At 46.7% G+C, this 22,012-nt stretch overlaps 1 protein-coding gene across 1 annotated transcript in view; it reads right to left on the reverse strand.

The window, feature by feature from the left end:
• The window catches only part of LOC147667180 (coilin-like), a 178,520-nt gene that overhangs the window by 95,282 nt on the left and 61,226 nt on the right, over nt 1-22,012 (reverse strand). The window contains exon 3 of the mRNA XM_086948867.1: nt 1,532-1,618. Within this exon, the coding sequence (XP_086804993.1) occupies nt 1,532-1,618 (87 nt within the window). The remainder of the gene's footprint in view (nt 1-1,531; nt 1,619-22,012) is intronic.

Here is a 22,012-nt window from a genome sequence, read left to right on the forward strand (position 1 = left end):
CCCTTTCCCTTTTATTAATCACGAAACCCCACCTCCTAATTATGTACTCAACACCCTTAATTCTAATTCCCCTCTCCCTTTTAATAATCACGAAACCCCCACCTCCTGAATTCGATCTCAACCCCCATATCTAATCCCCCTCTCCATTTTAATATTCCCGAACCCCCCCACCTCCTAAATATTAACTAAACCCCCATAAATCTAAGTCCCCTCTCCCTTTAAATAATCACAAACGCCCCACCTCCTAAATAGGTTCTCAACCCCTATAACACGAAATCCCCTCTTCCTGTAAATAATCACGAAAACTCCCACTACCATAAATAAATAATAAATACTCATCCCAAACCCCTTTAAACGAACCCCTAACCCCTTCCCCATAAAACTAACCCCTCTTACCTGTTTCTCCGCGACTGCGACGCTCCTCCTAACTCCACCCTGTCCGAACACTAGACTGACTGCCGACAGAGTCGTTGTTCGGGCAAGTCGTTGTTCCGCTTTAGTCGTTGTTCAGGATGTTTCCCGGTTGGGAGGGTAGTCTATATCACACTATTTGGCGGTGCTGGGGTGGTGTTATAGTATAAATATATTTAATAGTAGGAACCCTACCATTGCTTTCCCCCAAGGTGACTCAACCGGTAAAATGGGGACGGAAAATGTGAAAACAATTAAGAAAAATAATGTCAAGAGCAATGCCAATAGCTCTAACTTTAACAAAGGCAAAACCATTGCATTGTAAATGCTTGTTCAAAGTAAAAATCAAGACAATTTAAGCATTATCTATTGAAAAAGGCATAACTAAACCTTACTTTTTGAGCCACAGCACATCCGAACCGGAGTGCAGACAATGGTTACACAGGCTCAAGACCTGGGGTGCTGGACTGGCGGCACATCATCTGAACCACAAAGGAAATAAGCTCTGGCAAAGCAAATAGTTCTGACTCTAATGGGGAAAGACTGTAACAAGCAAAAGCATGTTAAAGCTAGACATACTACCTTTTCAAATTCTTGCTTATCAGGGACATGTACGCTAAATTCTTGTTTATTATTGACATGTTGTGGCTCCACTTGGCTTCCTGTTACTGGACCATTTTAAAGGGAACTTGTGCATGTTATCCCAGATAGACAGTATATTTTTAAAAGAGTAGCGTCTAAAGTGCTGCCATACATGGGAGAAATAGGAGTGGAAAGGAGGTGAAGGGTTGCATCAAGTCGCTCCTCGCACTCAAAACCACAGTTGGTGGATGGTAAATATTGGGAATGGGAAACAAAGAACAAAAAAACACCCACACCCTTGGAAGTGATTAAAGGATTTGCTGTAAAACCAGGGGTACTAAACTCATGAAAGAGAACCTTTCCGAAATGATGAAATGCCTCTGTGGTTCCTCCCTAAACCATGCTTGCGCCCTTGGCATCTGTGTCTGCCGATGTCCTAACTACCATTGCAAGCTTGTGAAACAAAGACAGACTAGGATAAACGGTGAGGAGTGGATCATTTTCGAACAAAACCATCCAGGTTTGAGACCTTAGTTACCTTAAATGCAACCTTTTGCCCAACTGGAGGAGGAGCAGCCAACAGAGGCATAGCACTGTAATCTCGCTTTGGATTCTCAGGAGGATTCTGAAAAATAATTATGCAAAACAAAAAAAACATCACTAAACAGAAATGATCCAACAGCCTGTATTTTGACATTACAATGGAATCACATTAAAATTGTTTTCGCTGCAGTCAAGGTAATAATTTAAAGTCTATATTTGAATTCATTTGAGAGCCCACACATATAATCGGCATGGTAGTTCAATGGTGTACATGCAAATCCAAAAACCTGGGCGTAACCGGTTTTATTTTTGGCTAGACCGACTCAACCTTTCACCTTCAAAGGTAGATAAATGAGTGGCAATGGTTGGGCAACAGCACCTATTATCTGAGCAGCCAGATTATTATTCATCATTTTATTATTGTTAAACGCCTACTCAGAATTTACAGATGACCTCTACCCTCTATACTGCTACTCTTCACGGTATCAATTTCTTTTAAACATTTCACTTCTCAGCTTCTTCAAGATTCATCTCTTTTAGACTGACTTGACCGACTCAGACGTACTATCCTTATTTATCTGTGTAATTCCATGATTAAGACACCAAAAGTTAAATGGCCATGGTTCCTAGAAAAACACAAAGCACTAAAGCAGCATGGGTGCAGCAGAGCAGGACATTTACACAGTGTTATGCTAGTTTGGTCTGGCGTGATACAGCATCAGTCTCCAAGACCTACAGTTCCCAAATCTTTAAAATATAGATAGTGTGGGCTTCGCTCCTATACCGGTTTCTTGCTCTCTCCCCAAGCTTCTGGTTGTTTGGTACAATATTCTGCCTCCTATAGAGAGCATCCATGACAGTTTATGAGGGACTCTTAGGTCTCAAAAGGACTCTAAACCGCCACAAATTAAACACTTTCTCTAAAAGATGCATTTTATACATTAAGCAATGATTTCATTATTTTTGTCACTGCATGGTTTCAGTCAGTCAGCCAAAGCTTGTTTTTTTAAATAACTACATTAGACAGCAGCCTCCAGCTATGTATCAGCAGCACTTTCAGCAGGATATACGTATAGATTTGCAATACCAACCAAGATAGTAGCAGATCTTTTCGGTTTAACTACACTGTCTAGGAAAGTAGGATCTGCTTCTTATGGTGACCCCCACTTTTTGCACCCACTGTTTTGACTAGTCTGGCTGGGATCCTGCTATTCAGGACCCCAGCCTATCTGCTTTCTCCTTTAAATTAATATGTATGTACTTTGACACAAGTCCAGATTGGATACTGGGGCACCCTTATCAGTCCCAGGTATATGGTACCCATGGTATATGTACCCCAGAGGCATCCCATGGGCTGAAGCATGTATTATGTCACCCCTGAGAGGCCGTGCAAAATTGAACCCTAGGTCTGCTACTGCAGCCTGTTTAAGCAGGTGCTTGCACCACTTATGAGAGAGATAGGTTCATTATATCTATATCTATCTCTCCATCCATCTATCTATCTATCGACTATCTATCTAGCGACTACAGTGCCTGTGCTCAGGTCTAGTCCCCCACACGCTCCTGTGCTGCTCCTGCCTGCTTACTTGCTGACGCTTCCTGCCTGCTGCCGCTTCCTGTTTTCTTTGTGCTCGGGCGACCCAGCCGCCGCTGAGCCGCCTGCCCGCACCAGCTTCTTCCCGCCGCTGCCTCCCTGCGGCCCCACCCCCAGCCAGCCCATTCGCCGCCCCGCTCCCGCCAACCAGCTGTTCCGCCCACCCGGCTCCCTACTTATGCTGCCCTCACGCACGCGCAGCATTTGTGCGCCAAAGGCAAGCCAGTCTGCGCCCGACCGCGCCCAGCACCAGGACCCCTGGTCCTCACCGCCGATGCAAGACTTCACGACAGACCTACAACGCCGCCACTCTCAACGCACTCAATGCCGGCCGGAACCCTGCCTGCTACCGCGCCACCCCGAGACGCACCAACGGACCCATCGCCTGCAAAGCCTGCCGCTTCACCTGCTACCGGACCTGCACCGCCCCCGCCGAGTCCAACACAAATAGGAACCACCTGAAGTGCATCCTGCTGAACACCCGCTCCGTCCACAGGCATGCCGTGGAACTCTGGGACCTGCTTGACGCGACAGCACCGGACGTCGCCTTCCTCAACGAAACCTGGATGAACGCCTCCTCAGCGCCCGACATCGCCACAGCCATCCCGGACGGATACAAGATCACCCGGAAGGACCGCGTCAACCAGACGGGAGGAGGCATCGCCATCGTACACAAGAACACCATCCGCATCTCGACTAACTCCGGCGAAACCTTCTCCGCCGCCGAGCACCTGCACTTCCAGATACACACCGACCCCGGGGACCACGCACACAGTTCAGCGAAGACATCGCAGACTTCATCAGCCCGCACGCCCTTCCCTCCGCCGACTACATCCTCCTAGGGGACCTCAACTTCCACCTGGAGAACAACAATGACAGAAACACCACCGCCCTGCTGGACAACCTCGCCAACCTTGGACTCAAGCAACTGGTGAACACCCCCACCCACCATGCCGGACACACGCTTGACCCTGTCTTCTCATCCAGCAAGCACGTCTCCTTCAGCCACGCCACCGGACTCCACTGGACAGATCACAGCTGCGTCCACTTCAGCTTCAGTAGAACTACGACCCACCACCAACCGCAACGGGCCCCCCGCCGCAGCTGGAGCAAGATCACCGCCGAGCAGCTCACCGCCTCCCTCAGCCAGAACACTCCCATCAGCACAACGGACCCCAACGAAGCAGCCAGCAACCTCACCAAGTGGCTGACCGCCTGCGCCGATGACCTCGCACCACTAAAGAACCCTCCCAGCAGACCCGGCAACAAGCAAACCCCCTGGTTCACCGACGAACTCAAGGAATCCAAGAAGAACTGCTGCACCCTCGAGAAAGCCTGGCTGCTCGACCAGACAACAGCCAACTGGACCGCCCGCAAGCACGCCACCCGCAAACACCATCAGCTGATCCGCGCAACCAAGAAGACGGCACTCAAAGAACGACTTTACAACAACGCCCACGACAGCAAGGAACTCTTCAGCATCGTCAAAGAGTTCTCCAACCCCAGCGCCGGAATCAACGACATCACTCCCTCGCAAGACCTCTGCGACTCATTCGCCTCGTTCTTGCACCGCAAGATCGCCGACATACACAACAGCTTCGACGCACAGACCACGCACCCTACCACCGAACCAACGCCCGCCACCACCACCCTCTGCAACTGGACCCCGATCAGCACCGAAGACACCACCCGCACGATGAACTCCATCCACTCAGGATCACCAACCGACCCGTGCCCACACCAAGTCTTCAACAAAGCCGACGACACCATCAACTCCTCCTTCCACACCGCCACCTTCCCGGAGAGCTGGAAGCATGCCGAGCTGACCGCCCTCCTGAAGAAACCAACGGCGGACCCCACCGACCTCAAGAACTACCGTCCCATCTCGCTCCTTCCTTTTCCGGCCAAAGTCATCGAGAAGACCGTCAACAAACAGCTTGCCGCCTTCCTCGAGACGAACGGATCCATCGACCCCTCGCAGTCCGGATTTCGGGCCAACCACAGCACCGAGACCGCCCTGATCGCAGCCACCGACTATATCAGAACCCTGATCGACAACGGGGAAACAGCGGCCCTCATCCTCCTGGACCTCTCCGCAGCGTTCGACACGGTCTGCCACCGAATCCTAGTGAAGCGCCTCAGCAACATCTGAATCAGAGAGTAAGCGCTGGAATGGATCATCTCGTTCCTCACCGGAAGAACCCAGAGAGTCCGCCTCCCTCCGTTCAGATCCGAGGCCACCGAAGTCATCTGCGGCGTACCACAAGTTTCTTCTCTCAGCCCGACCCTCTTCGACGTCTACATGAGCCCCCTCGCAGCCATCGCATGCCAACACAACCTCAACATCATCTCCTATGCCGACGACACCCAGCTGATCCTCTCCCTCACCAACGATCCCACCACCGCCAGAGCCAACCTACACGAAGGGATGAAAGACGTCGCTGACTGGATGAGGAACAGCCGCCTTAAACTGAACTCAGACAAGACGGAAGTCCTCATCCTGGGATCATCACCCTCCGCCTGGGACGACTCCTGGTGGCCCCCGGCCCTGGGCACCGCTCCCAAACCAACGGACCACGCACGCAAACAGGGCTTCATCCTGGACTCCTCCCTGTCGATGATCAGATAAGTCAACGCCGTTTCTTCCTCGTGCTTCAACACCCTGCGCATGCTCCGCAAGATCTTCAGATGGATCCCCACTGAAACCAGGAAGACCGTCACCCAGGCACTCGTCACCAGCCGACTGGACTACGGGAACGCCCTCTACGCCGGAACCACAGCCAAACTCCAGAGAAGACTCCAACGCATCCAGAACGCCTCCGCAAGACTCATCCTGGACATCCCCCGACACAGCCACATCACCGGACACCTGAGAGACCTGCACTGGCTCCCCGTCAGCAAGAGAATCACCTTCAGACTCCTCACCCACGCACACAAGGCTCTCCACAACCTGGGCCCCAAGTACCTCAACGACCGCATGACCTTCTACACGCCCACCCGCCAGCTACGATCGACCAGCCACGCACTCGCCACCGTACCACGCATCCGCAGAGCCACCGCCGGAGGAAGATCCTTCTCCTACCTGGCAGCCAAGACTTGGAAGTCCCTCCCCACCCACGGCGAACCCAAGACCATCTCTCCTTCAGGAAGCAGCTCAAGACCTGGCTGTTAGAGCAGTAACATACCCCTCTCCCCCAGCGCCTCAAGCCTGCGCCACCAATTAGTAAAATCAATCGGTCTCAAAAGAACAAAGAGCTGAACCCAAATTCGGTGCCAAACAACAAGGTGCTTTATTTATGCATGTTGCTGAGCCTGTCCGCCATTACGCGTTTCGACTGTCTCCACAATCTTGATCACATGGTAAGGTCACATTACCATCATTGGATTTAAATAATCAACACAAAGGGCGGACTTCAACATTACCGCCTCCCACTAAGTATTCATTAGGCTTTTTCACATGGAAACAAAAGAAAGACTGCGAATAAATATCCACAGTCTATACATTCAAAAACAATTAAACTCACAGTGAGTATTTACATTTGCTCAAAGGTAAAAAATTGTGCAAAGTATGCCTATAGTATAAAACATATATACATATTTACATATTTATATTAAATAAGTAAATATATGTATTATATTCACTAAAAACTTTTCATTGGAGTTAATAGAAAAAAATCTCAAATTGTTTCCAAGGGAGAAGCCTACAAAACTGCATTTACCCCCTGTGGGGTTATAATAAAGTGCTTAGTGCAAATTCACAATTTGTGGATGTTATAAATTTTTATAACACTAAAATCCAATGTAAATGGTATAGAGCAGCAATCATGGCATAGTGCAAATAGTTTGAAAAAGTGAAAGTGCTGTTTTTTAGTGCAAAAAATCATATAATTAAAAACATTCATGATTATCCCAAGAAAACACTAAATACAAAGAAACTGTAGTAGGAGCCCCTACTAAAGCAATTAAATCCTGAAATTGAAATGTATACTGTGTATAAACTACACCAAAAATAATGCACTAAAGGACCTGAATCAATAGGGAGTGATTTGTCATACATAGTGTAGAAAATTCTTTAATAACTCCCAATGGTCCCATAAGTACCATGTGCTGGTGATTTACCGTTTCTGCTTATAAGAATGTTATCATAAACAGGTATACAAATCCTCGCTAGCGTTGAGCCCTCCAGGAGTGCGGCTGTCTAATTCAAGAATATAACGCGTCTCCAGGACCCTAAGAAGTGCATCTCTATTCCCACCCCTTTTCAGGGGCAAGACACTATCAATGACATAATATGTCAGATGTTTTGGGTCACTGTCGTGGGTACTCTCAAAATGGCGAGCTACGGGATACGATTGGTCCTTAGTATTGATTGCTCTTATGTGCTGCAATATCCGCCTGTGAGCTGGCAGGCGGGTGCTACCCACATACCGGAGCTCACAGGGGCACTGCAGCACATAGACCGCGAACTCTGTCTTGCAGGTCAGTTGTTTAGTAATAAACTGAGGTTCAGTTTTAAAAGGAGTCCTATATTGTTTTCTACTACAACCATATTTACAAGCCTTGCAGACTGAACATTTTTTAAAACCTTCGCTTAGTGCCATAAAGGTTTTAGATGATGGTTGATCTAAATGGTTTTTAACCAGTCTGTCGGCCATTGAAATAGATTTTCTGAAGGAAAATTCAGGTTTTCTGCCAACTAGTTCCCCAATAACCGGATCCCCGGTTACCAGGTTCCAATTGCGGCTGAAAATCTTACGAATTTCCTTGTGTTGTCTATCGTAGGTAACTATGACTCTAGATGACTCTGATTTGTTCTTAGTGCATGAAACATCTGTCTTTGTTCTAGGAACTAGTGCCTGTGCTCTCGTCATATTATTAGAGCGAGCCATGGCCTTTTCCACTGTCTTCAAAGAATATCCCCTGGCAAGGAAGCAAGATTTACTAGCCTCCTGAGCCTTCAGACACTCATAATCTGAGCTACAAATTCTCGTAATGCACAGCATCTCCCCGAAAGGGATGCTGCGTATTAGATGGGGGGGATGTTGGCTTGCTGCATGGAGGACAGTGTTGCCAGCAGTTGGCTTTCTGTATAATCTAGTTGCTATTGTTTCAGACTTTATGTATACCTCCAAATCTAGGAAATATACCGAATATGTGCTTATGTGTCAAGACCATCTCTCCTTCAGGAAGCAGCTCAAGACCTGGCTGTTCGAGGAGTAACATACCCCTCTCCCCCAGCGCCTTGAGACCCTCCCGGGTGAGTAGCGCGCTCTATAAATGCCGTGATTGATTGATATATATCTATCCGAAGTCGCCGCTCCAAAGCTAACTCCAAGGAATGCTAACAGCAAGCAGACACGGACCCAGATTGCGTGCATACACTTCAACGTTTATTTTCAGACGGCCATTATGCATTTCACCACCGAGGTGGCTTGAAAAGAAAAAAAAGCCACTAACAATCCTGAAGGCAGGGTGCTGGGTTTTTACGTGAGAGGGTGCTCCTGCATGAGCAGGGCCCCTCTGCAGTCTTCGGAGACCATTCTCCCGGGCTCAATGTGATACTGCCAGACATTTAGGTAGAGGTGCATTATAACCTCACGGTAAATGCTATCTCGAAAACGAGTATGTCGTGTTTGGTGTCAAACACCTTGGAATCATACCGCCACACCAGTTACTGGTGTGAGAGGTAGGATTCCCCCCTCAGAGCAGAGGTTCAGGGGGTACCCAAGTCTATAGGTACTAACTTTATTAAGCCTTACATCACAAAATGGATGCTGCCAGCCACAGACACAAATCTGCCCTCCTGCTGCTGAGCCAAGATTACGCAGAGGAAGGTCGGACAACAGGTATCCTGTCACAGGGAGGTGTGACCACATCCCAGAAAGGATTTAGTGTATTGGGGCTGGGTGGGTGCACTGTCACAGTGCCAGAAAGTCTGCACGAGGGGCACATTTGGTGTCCCTGTGCATAGTCCAGCTCAAACCAGTTCTGGGAGCCATTTGCTCCTGCTCTGGTGCAAAACTGGACAAATAACATGGGTGTAGCCATCCCTCTGTCCTGTCCCTTCCCTGGGAGGGTCCCTAGAATCTGTCCAACCCTTTCCCGTAGGTATAAAATGGGTTTCCTGGCTACAGGATATTAGATTTTACGTGGACAAGATTCTGCAAGAAGATACCACTACATTTCGACCGTCTGGACATGCTGGACTGCGCTGGACCTCCCTTGGGCTCAACTTAGTCTTCCCTTGCCATCCCCCGGTCTCGCCACTGTCCGTGATCCATACAGGCTCCATGCTAGACCCTGTAGACCTCCAAGACAACAGAAGAATCTCCCTTGGGTGAACGAGTCACTCCCCTGCAAACGCAGACACCGTAACGCATCGGACAGGTTTGCTGATCCTGAGCTCCTGCAGACTCCGAAGGCTCCAGCAACACAGGAGGTGGGTTTCTGAAGGTCTCCGAGGTTGAGCTGCCCTCTCACAGTTTGAGGCAGATATCCCTTGTGGAGACTGCATACCCGTACTCCTGTGCACTGCGTCCTTTTGCAGCTGCACATGCTTGTTGTCCTGCAACAATTCCGTGCATTGGGCCATTTGCAGCCCTGACCCCAGCGATCCTTTCTGAGAAGGACTCCGGCATCCTCGTACTCTGTGCCCTGCTAGCTGGTATCCTGTGAAACCGCCTGAGGTCCTCTTGCGACTCCTGTTTCTTCGTCCTGTGGGTCCACTTGAGGGTCAGCTTTGCTTAATTTGGGCTCCCCTTTTAGGTACAGGCCTGCCCTGACTCCCCTAGCTGTGGTGAGTCCCCTGGTCCTTGCTGGGCCAGATCGAAACCGAATTTGACCATCTACATTGTTTTCCGAAGCCAAGGCTTGTTAGTGCTCCCGCCGGACACCAACCCCTCAGCACTCGACATCCTTCGTGGGACAGCTCGCCTCTGGCTCCTGGTCGTCCTAGATGTCACCGGGTCCTCGCAGCTGAAGAGTCAAGATCCCCGTCAACACACCCGAAGCACCCAACATATGTGGGCATTCATCTACTGAGCCCCTGGTCACACCAAAGTGACCCAGACTCTGTCCCGTCTGTTTTCAGGTTATTCTCACCTAAAATCCACATTTGGATTCCACCGGACACTTTTCATACTTCCAGCAGCAGCATTTCTTTGTTGACATCCATAGAAAACGACAATGGTTTCCGACGCCACTTCGCACCCGGCTCCTCTGAGATATGTAACTCTGGTACAAAGGAATCCACGGGAGGGGTGGCTCTCCAAACTCTTAGGTTCCAAGGGTTGTCTTTGTTATGTGCTGGGAAGGGTCCTTAATCTCTGAATTTCCAACTGCGACTTTCCCATTGAATTGTACGCAGCACACGGTCGAGTTCTCACTCTAACCGTCCTCCGTGGGGTCCCTACTCACTAACCTTGGGTGGTTCGTTGGGGTCCCAGCAATTCTACACCCCTAGACGTCTATCCCCGAATCGTGGTTCTTATACCACTTATTAAGTATATGGTTTAGTCTCCCCCTGGAGTCCACCGTGTATTGTGCTTCTTACATTTGATTCTTTGCAACTGTTTTGATTTGTGTTCTATCCTTGTGTAAAGGATACTAGAGTGTTATAGATAATACATACATATTTTTATAACTACTGTGTGGTTTCCCTTTCATTTAACCAATACTATATGGTTTCAATCTGGTAAAACAAGGTGCTTAACATTCCTTCAAGACTTAGCCTAAAAGCTGCTTTCCATAGCTGCCACTAGGATAGCTTGCATTAAAGGTGATCTTTGACCTAATCACCATAAGGGTTATTTTAACTGGTACAAGGTGCCCACTTTAATTAGTGGACAGCATATACCAGGACAACTTCTCACAACCTGCAAGAATTGCGGCCAGAATCACCCCTCCAGCACGTCACCTGTATAGAGAGCCTGTCATCCATGGCATTAACAGGGTATTTTCTGCCAACTAAGTAAAATAAAACGTAGCAGCCTCAGAAGTTCTTGTGCCTTTTGTGCACATCTGTGGACCAAAGCTGGAAGAGTTTAGAACCGGGTGAAATCCCGGAATGCTATGATGAAAAAGTAGGACAATTTGTGCAGCAGGGAAGCAGTCCCTCCACAATCAAGGTGCTAGACTCATTGCAAGTGTATACGATAAGTGGGTTAATGCACCGATTGCAAAGATCTGTGTGCACATTTCTGTTCATTAGGTTTGAATCCTACTCACAACAACACAATCGATGCAAGTTGTCTTTGCCCCTGCCTTGGGTCCTATTAACCAATATGATGCCACATAAATAAATAGCAAATTGTTCAAAGCAGGGCACATCAGTCAGAAAGGCTTGAGTGAAACAGGAATACTTAAGGCCAGTCCCACAAATGCTCTTCTGGCTGCCCATCTGAGAGCGAATGCAATTCAAAGTACTCTGCCTCGACTTCACATATTATTCAGACAACGACCCGACCTGTGTGCCCAGGCACTAGGGAGTTTTCCTACCAAGATAAATACAGGTTGTTGTGCCCGTTATATAAAGTGCAGGTAAGCAGCCTGTAGTAACTGACTCCACGCAGGTTGGTGATGTTCAGATAGATTTATTGAAGATAGATGGGAGATCAGTAGTACATCAGTATATAGCCCCACCAGGAGCACCCAGCTAGGCACTCAGCCCTACTCCAACTGACTGCTTCATAGAACAACATTCCAAATGACATCAGACCAAAGTGTTCTACAGATGGAGTAGTGGGAAATATGCATACACCCAATATACAGGATACTAAATATCCTCTTTTCTAATAAAAGCAGAAGAACATATTCAGGTGTATAACCATGTAGACAGAAATAAAGAGAAGAGAGCTAGAGAAACAAAGTAAAGCTAGATAATAAACAAAGTAAAGCTAGATAATGAGAAACAGAAGTAAAGCTAGATAATGAGAAACAGAAATACAAAACCCGTTTCCCATCCTCCTTTCTGATGAATGCAAAAAGAAATAAAGTGAAGAAACAGAAACCATCAATGAGAACCCTCTGTGCACGAACTGGCCAGGAAAGTACACAAAAGAGTAAACCACATCAGGAGAAAATAAGATGATAGAGAAGAAGAGAAAAACAATCTAGAATTCCTTCCTCTCTATACAGTAAAAAACATTAGAATAAATAATACAATTGAAAAGTACTGGGCTACAGCGAAATAAGTTTGTAAAACAGAATAAAGAAATGCCCAGTCTTAATAGACCACTGCAGTAAAACCCAAACTATACACCCAACAGGGTAAAATACGAATGTGCAGAGGAAAAAAACGAGATACCCAAAACTTTTGTGCAAAGTTGACGTAAAACCATTAACCTACACTAGACACCTTAAAAAAGGTTTAAAACGTGCACTAAAATGAAGGTAAACACATGGAATGCCATGAGTAGTAGTGCACTGTAGACACAAAAACATTAACCTACACTAGACACCTTAAGAAAGGTAAAAATGTGCACCGAAGTGAAGGTATACATATAATGTCATGAGTAAAAATAACATGTATGTGTTAAAAACGTACCTCGACATGAGGTCAAGTTATGCACAGGATGATGGGCGGACCCAATAAACACACCTCCAGAGGGGTCAAAATTGTGCACAGAAACAACAGGATCAAAATACATGCGTAACACCCCATATGGTGTAACAGCAATATGCACTGTAATGACAAGAAAAACTCCTATGTGACACCACAGGTTGAGGTACTGTATGTGCACCATGAAAACAGGACTGAAACCTAGAAATTGTGCACATTGTGAGGATAACATTATACATCAGATAAGCGAAACTCCATGGACCTTGTGAGGTAAAATGTGTGGACTACTAAATACATAGATTGAAGACACCACACATGAAGGTAATAACCTTATAAACACCATGCTGACTGTAACCCTCACGATACCCTATGTAGATAAATAATACTTATATAGACTGTACTGTGCTTGAAATAATAACGAAATATAAAGTTGAAAGCATGTAATTAGGCTTATTTATTAATGCCCCATAAAATCAAACCTAGACAAAGGCAAAACACAAGAAAATGTCCCCTTAAATAGCACAGAAATCGTGTTCAGTTTCAATTAGACAAATGGTGGATTCCACTTTTAGTTTGTAGAATGAAGTAGTCTCGCACTTAAGTTTACATATGCGGATTCACAATAACTTTACCCACCGGAGCTCGATCTATGCCCCCGATTAATACATCTGCATTATAACGAAAACAAAATGCACAGTACCTTCTTGTCGGATGTCCCTTGAAAAACAGCAGATCAAGCTTGGTTTGAAATATATTTAGAACGATCAGAAACAAACTCGGGTGATGACAGGACTCACTGGCTGCTGAAGACATAAAAGAAACGTCAGGGGCAAGATGGAGGCACGTACAGTGGCGCAAAGCCGGGTGGCTCACTACGCTTCCACACACCAACAACATCGAAGGATCCAGCAGGGAAGGCAGCACGTCATAGGAGCTCGGTGAAGGAAAGAAGGTGAGTGCGAACGGCAAAAGGCACGCGCTGCATGACACGCGCTGCATTTTTCAAATGTAGCAAGGCAGTTTTTAACGCTGGAATAAGTGCCACGATATTCACTAATAAACAATAAAATACTGAAAATACACAAACTGTATTGAAAGACGCTTGAGGTGTATCCAAAACTTGGCACCACTTTAAAACAAAGTCTTGCACTGATGTAAATAAAAGTGAAAAAACGACAGTTTACACTTCAATGTGGCGCAGAAACAGTATGTCAGAAAGTTTTCCAAACGAAGCACCAAAACACAAAAATGTCACTTGTCACAGAGTAAATAAAAACGAAGTCGACAGACTCTGGGTTGCAGGCACATGACAGGTGACAAATGCCAGGATGAAAGGAGAGTAAGAACTATTAAGGCATCTAAATATGAGGGACACCTTATGCAGAACTCTCCAGGCATGGATGTGAGATTGTGGAAAAGTTAAGCAGATTTGTCACTGGTGCTCAGGTACACTGGTACATACTTGAATAAATACGCTTCTTGACTAGACAGTGCGTGAGCGTGAGTAGTTGGCAGATAGATCTTGATAGATAAATGTCAAAAGTGTATAAATGTGATGATGTCAGACTCACCACAGAAGACGCAGAAACTTGCAGGCAAGGAAAAATTGTAGGTAGGCTCACCCTGTACTGTAAATTCAGCAGGTAAACTTCATAGTTGTAAAGAAAGTCATGTAGCTGGCAATCTGACCAGACAAAACGGATACTGGCAGGCTTACCCTCCTTGAAGAGCAGGAACAGGCACTGTAGTGTTCAGTGCAGATGCTTAAACAACTGGCAGATTTCAGTGGGCGACCGGTGGCAGGTCACTGGTGGGGCTGATGTGTGCCAGATGAAGAGTTGGAGCAAATTGTAGTTCCAAAGGTTGCTCGAAGTTACTTGAGGTTGAGAGTAGGAACACAGGATGTCCTCAGTGGTCCTCAGAGGTAGCATATGCAGGTTCTTTAGTTCAAATCGTCGCCAAATAAATGTAGTAACTGACTCCACGCAGGTTGGTGATGTTCAGATAGATTTATTGAAGATAGATGGTAGATCAGTTGTACATCAGTATATAGCCCCACCAGGAGCACCCAGCTAGGCACTCAGCCCTACTCCAACTGACTGCTTCATAGAACAACATTCCAAATGACATCAGACCAGAGTGTTCTACAGATGGAGTAGTGGGAAATATGCATACACCCAATATACAGGATACTACACAGCCCTACAAAAATGTCAAGTTATCATTAAAGTATGCTTTGAAGCAGAAAACACTCATTACATTCAAATGGCAAAGCTAAAAGGTGTTGACTTTTGGCTTTGCCAATAAATACCTATTGGATTTGGCAATGCTTTTGTTCAGATGCTATTTAGCATCAGCAAAAAAAGAAAAGAAAAGCTTGAGGATGTGTAAGTGTGCATGGGTTGCATGTGCATGTATACATTATGACGCTATGACATATAGATGTGCATGCATCACTATCCCTGCCCGTAAATACAGCATAACTCTTCCACCGCTTTCTTTATTTATTATTCCAAGAGGGAGGACGCCAATGTTGTTGCAGTACATAAAAAAAGTAAACTTTGTGTGAAAGCAGGTTTTTAAAAAGGAGCGGTCCAGGAGTAAATTCTATCTGGCTAGTCATTTAAAACAAGCATTGGCATAGCAAATATGTCTCGCTTTTGGGACCTTATAAGTGTTTAGCCATACAACACTTGATGTTGTTTAATCAAGGATATTGTGCTGGATAACTAAACACTTATAATGTCCTAAAGACAGACCTATCGGCTATGCATTGGAAGTGTTTAGGTAGAGCTATTGACTTTGCAAATGTTTCTAAGCTGTGCAGTAGAGAAACGTGGCTGCTGTGCAGCATGCTGAGAAGTTGTAATTAAAAAGTGTAAGAAGCACTGAGTGATGCTGTGGTGTCATTGGGTGATGCTGTGCTGGCCCCGAGTTATGTTGTGGTGGCGTGGAGTGATGCTGTGCTGGCCTTGTGTGATGCTGTGGTGGTCCTGTGTGATGCTGTGGTGGTCCTGTGTGATGCTGTGGTGGTCCTGTGTGATGCTGTGGTGGTCCTGTGTGATGCTGTGGTGGTCCTGTGTGATGCTGTGGTGGTGCTGTGTGATGCTGTGCTGTTATGTCTCTAGTTGCTTCGTTTTACAAAAGGCCTCGATTTATAATATATTAGCACACATAATAACATGGGGATGTTACAGATGAGCAAACTGAAAACGTGGCCACTATGACATTTGTCCTCACAAAACCGTTCACTTTGTTGGTTCGTCTTTAGAGCCTTCCAGGTCCTTGGTCGGACTCTTCCAATTAATTCTCTGGATGGTATTGTTCACAAAGACAGTAACGTGCATACTTACCTCTAAAATCGTCACTCACCAGACACAGTAACAGCTAATTACGCACTCTAGTTGTTAAGTTAATGTATCTTCAGCAGTGGGCAGGCGGAGGACAGTGGGCGGGCGGAGGAGGAGGAAGAAGGCTTTCGCAGAAGGTGAAAATATGCTTGACCTACATCCTGCAGTCTTTCCTTTTATGTGGTTTGTCCTCCAGGAAGATTGTCACTTGGTTCACATTATAAAAGTGCCCCATTTGCAACCATGGAATGGAAGAATACACTAATTTTGATCTCTGTAAGTGAACTCAAAGGAGATCCAACACAATAATACTACCTTAAATCCCTCTTATCATTTTCCTTTAGAACTCCTGCAGAGTTATTGGGGGTGCGGAGGGAGTGGGGATGGGTTTGCTGCACTCCCGGCACCCCAATTATAGCGCCTCTGAATTTAACCAGGTACTTTATTGACAAGGTTCCCTCTGCCTGCGAGGCTGCTTATATTTCACTCGCCTCTCCCTTCCCCTAAACAAGAGGAGGTTGTGCCTAAACCCACGTGGTAGGTGAGAACTGGAAAAGAAGAGCTAGGCCCAGAGCTCACGTGGAGCAGCGTAATTGTGGCACGAGTCTCAGCTGCTAAAACCTCTTCCACGTTCCAAGCTCCCTGGAACCCAGGTGGCGACAATGCAGCATGAAGCTCAGCTGCACTAACACAACACGCATGTGGAACTAATGGTTTCTTTCAGCATCTGCGGTTAAGGTAAAAAGTGTGCATTTTGTTTATCTTTTACAGACGCATTCAGGCATTCGTAAGTGAAAGCGTATCTCAGACTCTTCCACGTTAATGTGTGCTTAATGGCCTGTGTGGAACTGCCTAATGAGCTAACTGCTCCCGTTCTGGATTCGTGGATTTGTAATCCGAAAGTGTTTTTGTTTCAGAAAGTAAGTTTGAGTATGGCAGAAACACCGAGACGGCAGAAGTGCAAACTTCATTCGCACAAGATGAAATATAGGGCAGGCAGCACTAGCGCTACCGTCACACATGCAGAACGTGGGGGAACACAGGCAGGGTTTGAGTAGGCCGTGGACTCAGTGGCATAATGCAAATTTTTGGGAGGAGCTGGTTGGGGAGTAAGAGGGGCAACAAAGACATTTGAGGATTTTTTTTTTAAAGCTGCACTCTGATGGAACACTCTCCCACGTAAACAGCAATTAATGAGTCTACACCCAGGCAAGAATAAAAAACTATGAAACATAGGGAAACAAAACGCGTGCATTACTTAGCTGGTTAGATATCTCGGGGTAGGGGGGGGGGGTTGCGCCTGTTGCAGTAATCTAGTTGCAACCGAGAGAGTTAAAATACCGTGAAGGCCAACTCCGTCTTTTATTCTTCAAGGGTCGATAAAATTAATGCCTATACTTGAAATTTGTTACTAATAGCTGCATAGAAGTGTCAAGCCACCATTCAGTCTGGTGTAAATGGTCACCGATTTTAGTATCCAATGTATATGAGAAGAGTTGACCAAATCAAGAGGCCTCAAGTGCAGCGGACGTTGAGATGTTCGTAGCAGCTGTTTGCGGAGTCATCACACGAGCAAGGGGGGTCTCTCAGATCCTGCCGGCCCCTTTCTCCGGGTTCATCATGCCTTGACATGCCGATGACGTGCGAGTTTACTCGGTGGATGTGATTTTACTTTTGATGCAGACGTCAAAGGGAGGCTGGTTGTTGCAGTGGGGCGCTGTGGGGGTCGGCCGACTCTAATGTACTTGAGGATAGATTAACCCCTTCCATGCTGATCACGGCCGGAAGCCGTCATGGCACACAGTGCTCATGTGCTAATGACGGCTCCCGGCCGTCATGACCACGCGCGCGATCGGAATGTGCCGCACAGGAGCGGAATTCTGGCCGCGGGCAAGGGGTTAATGAATGCGAACATAAATACAGGCTGACCGGGCTTGAAAGAGGGGACGCAGTGCGCAGGCCGGACTCGTGGCATGGAGGGGCAGCCTGTGCCTTTGGATGGTCTCTGGGAGGAGATCTCGGAGGACCCGTGCACTCATCGCACACTGCAGCCACAGCTTGCCCTCGCTGTTCACTATTAGGGCACAAAGCTGAACATCATCACGATGACCAAAAGGAGTTGTGGCTACTAGAGCCGCGAGACGCACGTGCAATTCTTGGCGTTATGTAGTAGCAAAGGCCGAGCTCAGTGGTGGGGGAGGAGCGAGACACGCGCTAGAGCTGTAATGCATTAAGAGACATTGGACGCACAAATTCAGCCCGGTTACTAACAAGGAGGGAGGAGGACAAGAGAGGGGGTAGTGAGAGGGAGGAAGAAGGGATGGGGTAGGGCGAGCAGAGAGCAAGGGGGTGGAAGAGCCTTAAAACGAAAGTGATTCACGCGCTGTACGGCTTAATGAGCCATGACAAAAAGCCAGCAAAGGGGTGTGGTAGCACTTAGAAACCTCACTTACTATATGTCTCGCAGAGAAGCGCATGCACTGGCTTAGGCAAGACCTAAAAACGGGAAAAAAACTTTTTTTTTTTTTTTTTTAAATAATGAGCCAGGAAGCTTCAGGGGAGCAAATACTAGCAGGCAGGGGCGGTGAGAAGTAAATGCTGATGAGTGGTGATATTAACAGGAACACAGCAGGAAGAACAAGATTGGGGGTTTGGGCTTCAATAAAAAAATAAAATACCAAAAAGCGACCGAGATGAGTGGGGAGCCAAGAAGGAAAGTGCAGGGGATGTGTGTGAGGGTGAAAGCAGCTCACAGGGTAGACAGCAAGAAACACATGCAACTGCAAACTATAGAATGCTAAAAGCAAAACAAAACAGTAATTGAGTGGGAGCAGTGAAAGGATATATGTTAACCAATTAAAAAGATGGCAAAGAAGAGCTACTTGAGGGGAGGGGAATATACCCGAAGAGGAAGGCAAGCCACTGAAAAAAAAGCAAAAAATGTGATTGACAAAGAAGCCACAAATTGGTAACCAGTAATTCTAATAACTATGGATTTCAGTGTGTCCAGCACTTTCATATATGCATGGTGTGGGTGGATGAGTTCTTTATACAGTGCTTCAAGATTTGAAGACAAGTTGTACATTTGGCAGGGCTGCTTAGAAGAAGTATCATTCTTGATACACGAATTCAAATACATGCTTTCACTTTTTCTAAATATAGCCGGTGAAATACAGAGTTTGTACCCGGCCGTGGGGATGCTTTCTCCAGTTACTGCCTAGGGCTGCCCAACATACTGATGCAGCGCCAGCTCATAATACTAATGAGCATTTCTGGGACAAGCTAGTTGGCTCGAGGCAGGCACCCCAGCTCTCCAAGAGATTCCACAAGGCTTTGGTGTATGTCCTGAAAGTACTTTGACAAAACTCGGTTGCTTTAGCATAAGAATCCTTTAACCCCTTAGCTGCGGCGGCTATTCCGCGGCAGTGCTATGGGGGAGAGGGGCCGCGCGGCGCTCCCGTGCTCGTGACGGAACCGCTCCGTCACGAGCCTCTGGTGGGCTGTGCTTGTGACGGAACGGTTCCGTCACAGCCCCGCCCTCTCAATAGAACACTCAGCGCAGGCGCAGAATTCGTGCCGAGCAGGCGTGGCGAGCGGGCCGTGATGGAACCGTTCCGTCACCAGCACAGCCCACCCGAGGCTCGTGACGGAACTGTTCCGTCACAAGCACGCAAGGGGTTAAAGTACACATGGGACTGGTAGACTCGAGCTGCGTAGCCAAACAGCATACTTTTAATTCAGAACATCAGAAGGCATCCCTGTTAATCATATAGGGAATACTTCAGGACTGACGCCGCAATGACACCAGCTTTTGCTTCTCCGCAACACTGCAGGCTACAGCCCAGCGCCAAGATGAAAGAGAAACAAGACGTGACATGACCTTGCAGCACACAATGCACCATTTTACAAAGATGTGTTCACAAAGCATTTTGGTTACCGATGTGAAAATAAGGTTATGAAATGGCGCTAAGGAATTGTGCAGTACACACTGCCCACATGTGTGAGGTACGGCTAAAGACTTTGTTTGCAATCTGGTCAGGGAGACCGGTATAGGGCAGTCAGTTGCATGTTGTCACCTTGCTAACCACGAGGATAAAGGTAGAAGGGCTAAACTTAACTGGTAGATTTGCTGCCAGCCTCTCCGATTTGTAACAATCTTAAGGCCGAGGGACTGAAACCTGGTGACGATTATCTAAAGGGAGAGTGAGTGAACTCTGGCGAGTAATATCTCGCCTACTCCCACAGCAACCACCTCTTCCCACTAATGGTTCTCTGTTACTGCTCAGTTTACCTGTGACTGCACACTGATGCAGTGCACACTTAACGTGAAACTCTGGTTTGCTGTCACGTGGCTGCATTAAACTTCTTAGCTGGACAACAAACTACTGCCCAAGTAAAAAGTTAAGCCGCGTCAAACCAATATGTGGGCACTGCTAAACTCCCTCTCTCAGTGGTGCTTCTTAAAGATATTTTTCTTGTGGTAATATGTGCTATCAAGCCAGACCTATAAATATTATTTCCCCATGCTTAAACTGCAAACTCTCCAAAGACTTGTGCTACACTTAGATACAGCTGTTTGCCAGTAAGCTAGATCTACCCACCTACCAGTCAACTGTTGAGTCTCAGTCAGCCAATTAGACCATCTGCTATGTGAATGGAGTAGGTATTAGCTGGTATCACTATCTTGCATACAATTCTTGACTGTGTATTTTTTACATACACTTTCTTCCTGTTTGAAGCAATGCAGTTGACAAGTCCAAGATATATCTTAATTTATCTACCTTCAATACAATTATGTATTGGTTAAGAGAGTGAAGAAGAGTTCAGCGTATCATATACTTAATTAATGACATGATTTTCCTAAAGCTGTAGAGCTCCATTAACAAAAGGAGACTTCAATAAATGTATCTGCTGTTTCTAGAGATAATATTACAATGTTTTCGAATTCTGATGTCCAACATAACATCCACTAACTATGATGTGTATTTGGCAAAATCTTTTTACAAGACTTATACTAAGTGAAGTGGTGTTGCATTATTGGCAAAACATCAGGTTTATTGTGGACACTGGGTGTCCAAACAATGTGGACAATATATTACTGCAATCCTAAAAATATAAATGCCAAGACCTGAGCAGTACTAGCCCCGGTAAGCCATGGGACCCATTTCCTATGCCCCTGAAGAAATTCACAATAGAATGGTCATGTTTGATCCCTCCTTGAGCAAACTGTGAATGCATTGCCACTTGGCAAACACTTGGGAAATCAACGTCCAGGCCACCAAAGTTCTTCAGGAAAAAATAAGAACAAAGGAGACTTGTGGGTCTTTTGCACCAGCTTTCGAGTTCTTGCCCCAGGGCAGCTGCTTTGATGATTCCCTTCCAAGCTTTGCTCAATGGACAAAGTTAAGGGGTTATTGTGGATGCACAAGGACAGCTTAGGTCAGCTCCTTTCCAAACGGAGCTGCAAGTCATACCTGCCACCTCCCAGTGTCTTAAGTTCTACCCATTTTATTACAATTTCAACAATTAGGCTTACCCTTACCAATCACAGCTTGTTAATAATTAACTTAAAGTAAAGAACAGCATCACCACTAGCTATCAGCCTCCCCCCCCTTAAAGTTCCCAGACCCCCCCAATAACTCTCCAGTTCCCACAGTCCCTGCAAACGGAGATAACTTTCACCGCCAACTGGACAATGACCCCCCCTCACTCTCTAGCCCTCCCACATTCGATCTTTAGACCTGTCAACACTGAGGCACAACCCCCCACCCCGCCTACCCACTCTCCTCTAGTTCTCACCGCCCCCCCCCCCCCCACCCCTGGAAGCACAGACACAACGCCTTGACCTTATTGAAGCGCAGATCACTACCCTGATCCTTGGCCTGCAGGAAACCCTATCCGCCCTAGGGAATCTAAAGCTGCCCGCCCCTCCCTTATCCACTCAAGGGATTCTCCAGATGCCCTCCCCTCACT

The sequence above is a fragment of the Lissotriton vulgaris genome, unplaced genomic scaffold (genome assembly GCF_964263255.1).
Source record: "Lissotriton vulgaris unplaced genomic scaffold, aLisVul1.2 SCAFFOLD_1428, whole genome shotgun sequence".
Lineage (NCBI taxonomy): Eukaryota > Metazoa > Chordata > Amphibia > Caudata > Salamandridae > Lissotriton > Lissotriton vulgaris.